General features: G+C 37.6%; 1 protein-coding gene across 6 annotated transcripts in view; it reads right to left on the reverse strand.

The window, feature by feature from the left end:
- The window catches only part of ELF1 (E74 like ETS transcription factor 1), a 105,057-nt gene that overhangs the window by 29,244 nt on the left and 63,646 nt on the right, over positions 1-12,167 (reverse strand). For all 6 annotated transcript variants that reach the window (XM_033436701.2, XM_033436703.2, XM_004274547.4 and 3 more), the window contains one exon: positions 3,108-3,288. In XM_033436701.2, the coding sequence (XP_033292592.2) occupies positions 3,108-3,288 (181 nt within the window). The remainder of the gene's footprint in view (positions 1-3,107; positions 3,289-12,167) is intronic.

Consider the following 12,167-nt stretch of genomic DNA (forward strand, 5'->3'; position numbering starts at 1 on the left):
TTGGCCCACCTGTGAGTGGGGCTGGATCCCAGATAGCTGGCTGAGGGGTCCAAAGGGGTCCATCTTCTTTAATAATTTCAATTTTAGACTCAAGACTGGTAATGGAAGGATCTCCACATAGATAAAGCTCATAGTCAAATGCTTTTCATAAATTTTTTATAGCACAGCCTTGTTTCAAAGGAAATGTTATATAAAACCCCAACATATAAACAGATAAAAGTAGTATTTTATCATTATACATTTTAAAGGTTAAAATTTGTATCAAATTTGATATGAGATAAATAAATGATAAAAATGAAAGCGTTTGGGTGGTGGCGCAGTGGTTGAGAGTCCACCTGCCGATGCAGGGGACATGGGTTCGTGCCCCAGTCCGGGAGGATCCCACATGCCGCGGAGTGGCTGGGCCCGTGAGCCATGGCCACTGGGCCTGCACGTCCGGAGCCTGTGCTCCGCAACGGGAGAGGCCACAACAGTGAGAGGCCCGCGTACCAAACAAACAAAAAAAAAAGTGTTCTGATGAACATGAAAATTTGAAATCAGAGGTTATCAATGACAGCTGCCATCTAATATAACCCTCAAGTCCATAAAAATAGTTTGACCTTTTTATTGAAAATTTCAAAACAGAATCAAAATTATGGGACATAGTATAATGAATTCTCACATATCCATTCTCAGCATCAATCATTATCAGAACATAGTCGATCTTTCATCCATACTCCACTTACTGCTCAAGGTCCCCTCACACACACCCTGACCCCCAGGATTACTCTGAAGGAATCCATGACACTGTATTTTATCTCTAAGTATTTGAGCATATGTATCTAAAAGATGAAGAATCTAACACAATGCTATTATCATGCCTAAAAATGTTAACAATATTCCTTATCATCTGAAGTGCTACCTAGGTCTCATAATTAGTTTATAAACTGTCCTATCCCCATCATCATCTTCCCTGTAGTTTCTCAAAAGCGCAGTACTCTCCCCTCTCCCACTCTGGACTAAGGACGGCTATAAGATCCTTTCATTTCTTATGACATGACTCGAACAAGTACAGAAGAGTTAAACAAAGGCTTGGGTTGGAAGTTAAGAAAGGCAAGAGAGAAGAAACATGCAAATAGCAAATCTGATTTTCAAGATGTGGCTTATTTTCTGGATCCATTCCATACCAGTTCTGTTTTCCAGGAAGGAAGGAGCTTGTCTGCATCTCGTCATCAGCTATCTTCAGGTCTAAGCCCAAGAGAGTGAACAACTGGAAGGAAGAAATAATTCCTTCCCCTAAAGATCCAAGATCTGCTTTCCTAGTCTCCACTTCTTCTTTGAGGGCCAGTATCTTCCTTAGTGACTAAAACCAGGAATAAACACCCCTTCAGGGGAGACCCTGGTTCCCAATCCACAAAGAGTGTAGCCTTACCCTAAGGCATCAAGAAAGTAGGTCAGAACACACTGTGGCGAAAACCCCATTAGCTACACAACACATACATGCATAGTGGTGGTCATTCTGTTATACAAAACACGAAGTACACAGTCAGTGATGAGTTGAAACCTCTAATATGATTAATCCAACTGTCTTATTGATAAGCGAGAAACAAATATAGATTTATCAAAAACTTTCATTGGGTTGCTCTGAACAAAAATGTGAATATATGAGAACATGCTTTGTAAAAAAATAAGAGGACAGTACAAAAACTAAGTGTTGTTCATCAACGTTATCAATGACTCAGTCACTGGGTGCATGACATAAGCAAGTCATTTAACTTCTCTAATTTCAGTTTTCTTTTTCTGCTGTGAGAATTAAATCTGTACTTTTTAAATAATCTACTATGTTAATATGATACAATGATAAGAAGACAATGCCATTTGGGAGGTATTTTTGCCCAAAATGGATTATCTCATTCCAATCATGAGAAAATATAACAGAAATAAAACTGAGGAGCATTGTACAGTGTCTGACCAGTACTCCTCAAAAGCATCAAGGTTATGAGAGACAAGGAAAGACAGAGGAACTGTCATAGACTGCAAGTGACTAGGAAAAATTACCAACTAATTGCAATGTGAGATTCAAGATAGGATCCTGGAATAGAAAAAGGATGTTAGTGTGAAATGCGTGGAATAAAGTCCAGGTTTAGTTGATAATACTGTGACTAATGTTAATTTCTGGTTTTTAATTTAAGAATAAATATTCAGAGCTTCCCTGGTGACGCAGTGGTTAAGAATCTGCCTGCCAATGCAGGGGACATGGGTTCGAGCCCTGGTCTGGGAAGATCCCACATGAGGTGTAGCAACTAAGCCTGTACGCCACAACTACTGAGGCTGCGTGCCACAACTACTGAAGCCTGCGCACCTAGAGCCTGTGCTCTGCAACAAGAGAAGCCCACGCACCACAACGAAGAGTAGCCCCTACTCGCGAGAAAGGCCGCATGCAGCAACAAAGACCCAATGCAGCCATAAATAAATAAAACTTAAAAAAAAAAAAAAAGAATATTCAAATAATCTTTGTTTCTAAGTAATTAACTTTCTCAAACACCTCCAACATCTCTGGCCAAGATATATGAATGTCAATGTATAAAATTACAAATGCATGCACCAGGTTCTAAAACTGATGGAACAAAGCACCACCTCAACACTTACATTCAGTGTGAAATATCCTACTAGTTCTGACTGAACAAATCTTTAAACCTTGGCACCTTATCCTACATTTGGGTCACGGCTTCCTATTTTGCTTCCTGCAGCAGCAGTAACAAAAGAATATTCCTATCTTTTGCCCTGCAAACAACCTTTCACTGTTATCAGGAGTACAGAGCTAGGCACACAAACAGTGCTCAGTGAAAACTTGGTGAACCGAGCTGGTTTGGTTCCTCTTACACACCTTCTATTTCATCACGTTCATCTCTATTTAGGAAAGAAGGAGGAGGAGATAAGCGAGCACCATGAAGCACAGGCAGATGAGAAAGAAAACGTCATTTCCTTCTTCCCACAGGGCTCTAGCTTCCGCCGGTAACGGAGTTACTCAAAACCGAGTCAAGAACTTTTTATATCCCCCCAAATCACAGGGCTAACCCACTGACTAAAACTATGCTGAAGGAAGGTGCTGTCAGAGGCACACACACCTGTAAGGGTGATGTCGTCGTCATCCTCATCGATGATTTCCTCTTCGGCGACATCCAAAGAGCTCTCAGTGATCATGTCATTGGGCTCCTCCACACAGGCTAGACCCGCATAGCTATTGAGAATATCAGCACCAGGAACGTGTTCCACAATGACGGCAGGAAAAATAGCTGGATCGCCAAGCTGGGAGGGGTGAAGGAAAAAAAGGATTAACAAAGTTTTGCTTTTGTTAAATACAACCCAAATTATTTTACACAATTCAGTTTTCACATCATCAGCTACTTGTATATTGACAAGCTTTCTATGATACAGAGAATATATATCTACTAAGACCAAATAAAACTTTCATTACCAATTTTGGGTCTTAACAGCCAAGTTTTCATTGGGAAGTCCCATAAAAGTATGTTTTTAAAGCTCACTAAATTAAAAAAACTAGTATCATTAATGCATAAGAAGTGGCATACAAATGAAATGTACAACTAAAATCTCAGCAAAAGTTTCTTTGACAGAAAAAAATCTATGAGCTTAATAAATATTACACTGTCACTTGGCACACAGGCCGTGTTTAACAACTAACTGCTTTTGGTTCAAATGGGAAAATTAACTTTCACTTTCTATCTGGTTATAAGATCAGGGAAGTCGAGAACTGGAAGAACTCTAGTCTAGCCATCTCATTTTACAGATGAGGAAACTGAGGCCGAGAGGATTTTTAACAGCCTACTCAAAAATCAGTTAATTAGTCATGAAAAAATTCAATGTTAAAAGTGAAAGCCAAATAAAAAAATGTTTTGAATGTACCTAAGTATACATGAATCATAATACTATATAATAAGGGCTATCTATAAAAGAATTACTTTTTAAATACAGTAAAAATGCTGACATTTATTAACTTGTTTTATATTGCTCTACTTGTCATATGGTAAGGGTTCTGTTCATTTGTTACACTTTCATAGTAACATTTCTCTGCAAATCATCATCCCCTAAACCACTAATATACACTAAACCGTCTATTGATGAAAAAAGAACGATTAAGATGTCATTACATTTCTCTTTTACTTTAAAAATTAAAAAACTTCAGACTTTAAAAAGTTGTAAAAGTAGTACCAAGAATTCTCCTACAACCTTCATCCACATTCCCCAAATGTTAACACTTAATCATGTCTATCATCCTCTTTCTATATTATCATTTCTATATCTATAGTTTTTCTGACTTATTTGAAAGTGGTAGACATACTGCTCCTTTAACCCTAAATACTTAAGTATATATTTTCTAAATATATGACCATTATCTTATACAAAGATAGCACAATTATCAAAACCAGGAAAGTAACACTGATACAGTACTATTATTTAATCTATAGACCTTATTCAAATTTCTCCATCTCATTAATGTCTTTTTTTCAAAAAATGGGAAAAAAAATTGAGATCAGGATCCTAAGTTTCATTTAGTAAATATCATGTTTCTTCATGACAACTCCTTTAATCTAGAACAATTTCTTCTCCTTTAATCTGGAGCAGTTCTTCAGTTTTTCTTTGTCTTTCATGATCTTGACACTTTGGAAGAATACAGGCCATTTGTTTCATAAAATGTCCCCCAATTTGGGTTTTTGTGGTATTAACTCATCATTAGATTCAGTCTGCATTTTTGGCTAGAATAAAAAAAAGTAATCTTGTGTCCTTTCAAATACATCTTATCAGGAGGTCAAAAAATACCTTTTTGTCCCATTACTAGTGATATTAACTTTGATCATTCAGTTAGGGTGGGGTCTACCAGGCTTCTCTACCATAAAGTTACTATTTTTCCTTTCATAATTAATAAGTATCTTATGGGAAGATAGCTCATGTAAATATCCTGTTTCTTAAAATATATATATATTGAAAATATTATTTATGATTTCATTATAACTAAGCAGCCTCAATCTTTTAAAATTAATGTTTGTAGCAGTGCATAGAAGTTAAATATTACTTCTTATATAAGAATTTAATTACCTAAATTAAATATATGGTATCATAGGTACTAAACAGATACTATCTGTGCCTTCAAGAATGTTATGTTCTGAAATTTATAGATAACATTAATACTAAAACATATTTGGATTGCTTTATTTTAAAATGTTTCTTCCTATTTCAGAAAAGAGGAAAGTTAGTCAGAAGGAACTGGCTCTCCAAATCATAAGTTTTAAAACAGAAAGAGGCTCAAACATTACAATGTAAAACACACACAGGGAGGCACTAGAGAGAGTATCATATAGAGTAGCCAAAGTATAGTCATTGCCTTGCCCTTCTCTTTTTTGAGAGTGAATGCTGCACATGCAACCCAACTTAGCATGAGCACATGCTTGTTGACAGCACTTCTCCTCTTCTCTCCTAAGAGCTAGACTTAAGCTCCTCGTCTTCTGACAAGGCTGAGCCCAGAGTTGAGTTAATTCTCATGATTTCATTTTAAGCCGCAACAACTCTATGTACCAGGTAAGGACAGGGCTTATCATTTCTATCCACTGGCAGATAAAGAATTAGGTTAAAAAATTTACCCAAGATCACCACTAAGTCAGAGACAGAGGCAGGTCGATGCAATTCACAGAAGCCCTCAAATGAAAGCGAAGTATTTCTCCCTACCCACATCTATTTGGCTCCTTAAGTTTGGGTAGTGAGTGTTTAGAGTGTGGCTATTACGAGGGATATCTCCAAAATTTTTTCTGAACCTATAAAGTTCCCAAGTTTCAAAGGACTACAGATACGTGTTACTACTTTCTGCCTTGTCCTATTCTCTTACTCTGTAACTGGATTGGAGCTGATGACTCTAGTCTCCAGATGTACAGGTGTTAGAACACCCTGTCATATACCACTATAATCAATGCTACATCTACTTCAGTGCCCCTCTCCAGAAGCAACCACTCTTGCCAATTTCTTTGCTCCCTAACAGAGGCAGTCTGTGGATAATCAAGCATATTCTAATTTGCGTTAAACAATCATTTTTAATTTCAGTTCAAATTTTAAAATAATTTTAAAACTGTTTAAGACAAATTTCAAACACACAAAAAGTAGAGAGAAAAAATTAGTTTCCACGGAAGTAAAAGGTTACTTAAGAATGAAAAGGGACATATGGCTGTGTGATTTAGAGAGTGGCAACCTGTAGTAAAGAAGAAAGACTGTGAACCAGGAGACCCAAGGCCTTCTCCAATCCTACTATCATGATCTTATCTTCCTCACTTTAAATGAAAGAAGAGCACCAGTTGATCCCAAGGGCACTTCCGGCTTTTAAGATGTATTTTAAAGGTATGGATTTGAAAACTGCCTGTTGATAACATTACAGTAGAAGAGATTACTCATTCTTATGGACTAAACTGGGGGAGGGAGTCGCATGCACAAGTGGTCACAAACCTTCTGGCTTTGCTACTGCTGTTAGCTAATATTATTAGCACCAGGCATTTTGCTCATTGCTTCACATGGATTACCACCTTATTTCATCATCACAAAATCCAATTAAGGAGACACATAAGATTATCTGTTTTATACATGGGAAAATGAAGTCTCAAGGAGAAAGGAAATAATTTACTGTAAGTGGAAGACTTTTTTTTAGTATTTATTTATTATTTATTTGGTTGCGTTGGGTCTTAGTTGCAGCAGGCAGGCTCCTTAGTTGTGGCATGTGGGCTCCTCAGTTGCAGCTTGCTGGCTCCTTAGTTGTGGCATGTGAACTCTTAGTTGCAGCATGCGTGTGGGATCTAGTTCCTGGACCAGGGATCGAACTGAGGCCCCCTGCATTGGGAGCTCGGAGTCCTAACCACTGCACCACCAGGGAAGTCCCCGGAAGACTGTTAAATTGACTCCAGAGTCCATGTTCTTTACCTATTCCCTACTATAACCAGCCTTAAACGTGGTGCCATTTTGTTTTGGGATTGGTTTTTGTTTTTGTTTTTTTGGCATATTTACTTAGCTCTGTTTAGAAAAACAGAATAGGCAAGGAGCTGTGTTTGCAGTATGACTTTCAATATTATCTTTTTTCGGGGCTTCTCTGATCCAAATCTATTATAAACTATCTTGAAGGCACAGCCAGTCCCTCTTGGTCCCCAGGGACTTCCCAGGATCACTCCCAATTTAGCCATACTGTCTTCTCCTTCTAGATACTTGCTCCTCTCATGAAAAACATAGGCCACTCTTTTCTAGTCCACTGAGATATATATTCAAAGTTGTTCATCCTAATTTCTCCAGGGTGCTATTAATTCACATACAATAAACAGACCAACTCTGAATCTTAGGTAACAAGCCTGAATCTGTATATACAAAATAGATCTAGGAAACCCCTCTCAGGTGACTGGAAAGAATCTCTCCCTCTATTACCATAAACAGAAGGAAAACACACGCTCCAGACACTCCAGCCGCCGATCTGGGCTCATGGTAAACTCCTGCCTTATAAACTGATTGACTAAACTGACTGACTAGTAACTGAATCATCAGGAACCTAAAAACTTCATAACTACACATTCTAATATTCCATATAAAGAAATGGACACTAGCCTCTTAAATGAAAAAATTGCCAAATTCCAAATGCTGAATTTTCCTAGATTTTAAATTTTTTTAATAAATAAAATATTGGGACTTGTATTAGTTTGCTAGAGCTGCTGTAACAAAGCACTATAGGCTAGGTGGCTAAAACAACAGACACGTATTGTCTGTCAATTCTAGAGGCTACATGTCTGAAATCAAGGTGTCAGCAGGGTTGGTTCCTTCTGAGGGCTTTGAGGGAAGGATCTGCTCCAGGCCTCTCTCCCTGGCTTGTAAATGACCCTCATCATGTTCACATGGTGTTCTCCCTGTATATGTGTGTGTCCAAGTTTTCTCTTCTTATAGACACTAACCATACTGGATTAGCAGCCTACCCTATTCCAGTATAATCTCATGTTAACTAATTACATCCACAATGACCCTATTTCCAAACAAGGTCACACTCTGAGATATCAGGGGTTAGGACTGCAACATATATATTTGGGGGGTGGAGGGCAATTCAGCCCATAACAGGACTCCATTTTATTTAGCTTAAATCTCTCATATGACAACCAGCTCCCTTTACCCTATGGCAGCTTATGGCAGTAAAGATAGATATATATATATTCTTGTTACTATTCATAAATTAAGGTTAGACATTATTCTTCAAGTTTCTTTGCTGAAGACCATCAAACTTTATCCACCTAGTTTTTCTATATCATTTTGACCAGACTCCTTCCCAAGATTTATTTAAAAAGGGAGTTTCAGGAAGGTCAGAGCTAGTCATAAAATGGCCACATTTCTAATAGTTAGCAATAAGATCTGTTACCTCCTTTTAAGAAATGAGGGAGTCAACACTTCATTGATGCCCAAACAAAAATATTACATTTCATTTGGTTGGCTACTCAAAAAATTTTTTTTCTCCAAATCTTCTAAATCAGCTCTAAACCCTCTCCTCATTTAAATAATTAGATTAAATAAGCATCGCCTCTTCAGTACCTTTTATTTGAACCAGGGAATCTCAGTAAACTACCAGTGGTTATCAACCCTGACTATATACTGGGAAACATCTAAAAATATCAGTACCTGACCCTATACGGGATCAAACAAATCAGAATATCTAAGGATGTAACCAGAGCATGTTATTGAAGCTCCTCAGGTGATTCCAATGAGTATGTAGGGGTCAGAACCACTGCTCTAAAGAATTACAAGATTCTAAACTGCATTCCCTAAATTGAGTCAACTCTGATTGTTTATGCCAATGTCTGAGATACTAGTAATCCAAAGAGACAAACAGTTGTATTATTATGTTACGAGATCTTCTGCTATTTGGCACTTGCAGATTATTTTCCCATTTGCTTTTGGAATAGAACTAAAATAAATCACAAATGATGGGTGAGAAGAGAGAGGGAACGCTTTTTAGAATTAAAATCTGTTTTAAAGATCAGAGTTATTAAAGCCTCTACTTCCACAGCAAATTAAACTGTAGTGAAAAACTGACTTTTGACTGTTTTGTAACTTTAGTGAAGGTGTTAACAGGTCTGGACAGAAAAATACGTATACCGGTTTCCCTTTTTATTAATTTCAGGTAAATTTATGACATGTGATGAAAGCAAAATTAACAATTTTTTTTAGCAGCAGTAATAAAAATCAAACCAAGTGTTAGCAGGAAAGAGAAACAATTCCCCAAATTTCAACATTGTCCACTATGTAGTTGCCATTTGTGGCTGATGATATATGTGGAAACACCATCAAGTTAAGAGGAGGAAAGTGACCTATCTGTAAGCAGTACAATATGTTACTACCCTGAGTAGGCTTGCTTGTTTCCTCAGTAGACCATGATCCAAAGCCCTAGGCAGATACTTAAGAAACTATGGATCATTATTCCAACTCTATTAAGTAAGTTTATTCAACAAGTTTTCAGATATAAAAAAGCAAAAGAACTTTCAAATAACTTGTTTGCCAAGCTTCTCCAATAGCAGAGCTCAATCTGGTCCGCGCTGTTGTGAAATGTCCTGCCGATCGCCTACGAAACTGCTTAAAATGAAGTATCTATCAAATGTTTTCCTAAACAAAAAGCTGGTTAAAAACAGTCTTTAAAAATTTCCCCAATGGAGGGACTTCCCTGGTGGTCCAGTGGTTAAGACTCCGTGCTTCCACTGCAGGGGGCCGGGTTCGATTCCTGGTCTCCTGGTTGGGGAACTAAAATCCCGCATGCCCTGCAGCAGGCGCGGCTAAAAGGAAAAAGAAAAGAAAAATTCCCCAATGGAGATAATCCTCTTTAAAGATACGATGCTAAATGAGCACCTTTCCAGTAGTTTATACCATCTCTCTGCCTCCGGTCAAGGCGATACCAGGAGTGGGGTATGGGAGATACCTTCAGTATCTCCCATTCCAAAAAACATGCAAACTAACTAAGCAGAGCGCACTTGTAAAAACTTATCTTGTGCCCTCTCTTCCGATCAGAATGCTGTCCCGAAGCCTCATCCTATGAAGACACTGCTTTGAAATTACTTCCTCCACCTTTGATGTAAAAAACAAAAACCCCACCCCTTACTCTATCAGGACACAATCTGACAATATCTACCATGCAGCAAATGCACCAGAAATACACATGGTGAAAACAGGATATAACAGTAACTACTCAGGCCCTAGAGTCAGAATGACCCTATTTAAGGCCAGACTGCACACCATGCCCTGGGTGCTTGAACTCAGGCAAATGATTCAGTCTCTCTAGGATTTAGTTTTTGTGTCCATCTAAAATACGAATAATAGTATCTTCTAGAGTTGTTGTAAAAATTCAATAACATGTAAATACATCACTTATACTGCGTGGCATATAGCAAGCATTCAATGAATTTTTTGATGATCAAAATCCTTCAATATTTGACTTAGATAAAAATAAACACTCTTAAAACTTGACTTACTATATACACATATATACAAACACACAAATCAAATTATCACATTGTACACACCTTAAACAATGTTATATGTAATAAAGCTGGGGGGGCAGGACTTGGCTTACTACAATCGTACATTGACAGGCATGTTTTTTTGTTTTGCGTTGTTTTTCAATTTGGCTTCACCACTTGGCATGTGGGATCTTACTTCCCTGACCAGGGATCGAACCCATGCCCTCCGCGTTGGAAGCACGGAGTCTTACCCACTGGACCGCAAGGGAAGTCCCTTTTGTTTTGTTTTTAGTAAGAAGAGTCCTTTTAGAAAACTGCTGCATGAAATATAAACCATCTACTCCCAGCAACAACCATTTAGCTCCAACTAAAAGCAAAAGCTGGATACATATGTGTTCACTTTGTGAAAATTTATCAAACTGTACACTTATGATTTGTGCATCTTTGTGTTTATGCTATACTTCAATAAAAAGCTTAAAAAGCAGAGGTCCATATGATGGGAGAAAAAGAACCTGAAAATACCTTCAACTCACTGTACTCTAGTTCTCTCAGCTCTGAGCACTATTCTCAGGCAGAAGTGAAAGCAGAGCAGTTAGGGGGAGGAGACTGGGACCAGATCAAACACTAGGATGGTCTCCCTTCATCCCCTCCTACGAACCATAATAATATTAAAGAAAATCTCTAGACACAGCACATCTATGTGGATATACACGCACAAAATTAGGGTGACTGGTGAACGAAATGAGTCAAAATTAAAATCCTTCATACAAGTTCCCATGGTACATTTTTTAAAAATTATTTTGGGGAATAGATTTATATATGAACATATTTATATTCCAAAAGTGTAAAACATTACTGTCCCCCTTTCTATATAGTTCCCCATCCCCAATAGCTACCACTGTTACCAATTTCCAAAGTGCATTTTAAATGATTTCAGGAATTAATGTATTACATAAAACAAGCCAGGATTGTATAGCTGGTCTCTGGGACTCAGCACTAAGCTCTTGTGAAGGATTCTTCACAGCCAGATTCCTGGCATACTTTGAAAATCTGTCATTAAAACAGCTTCATTATCTGCAAATGAGAATACTTCTGTTGATTGACTCAAGTTCTCTTTATAGGAGCTTATCCCTTCTAGTCTTATTTTAAAAGAAAATGAAAAGCAGTTTTAGCAATCAGGCAGAAAAGTCTTAAGGAGCTGCAGTGCACATTACCCAACACACTGGTCTCACTTATAAACAGTTTTCCTGACTGAAAGTGTAGTACATGAATCTAATTTAAAAATTTTTTAATATGTAAATGTATTAGGGAGAAAATAAAAATCCTATTGTATTTATCACAATTTTAATCCCTATAAAAGGCTATTTACTTAATATTCTTCCAGATTCTCTCTTTCATTCAAAGTTCCTTTTATCTCTTATATCTCTCCTAGCATAATGGTTAAGATTTTGGACTTTCTCAAGTCAAAGACTCAACTCCAATGCAGGCGCTGCCACTTTACAGTTGTGTTTCTGGGCAATACTCATTCCTTCATTCAAACCTCTCGAGATTCCTCTTTACAAAGACTTCCCTTATTCATAAAATGGGGAAAACAGTTGCCACACTGTACCAGGGTTTATTATGAGGATCGAGAGAATGCAGATCACCTACAGGACTTGGTAA

Source organism: Orcinus orca, chromosome 18, assembly GCF_937001465.1.
Source record: "Orcinus orca chromosome 18, mOrcOrc1.1, whole genome shotgun sequence".
Lineage (NCBI taxonomy): Eukaryota > Metazoa > Chordata > Mammalia > Artiodactyla > Delphinidae > Orcinus > Orcinus orca.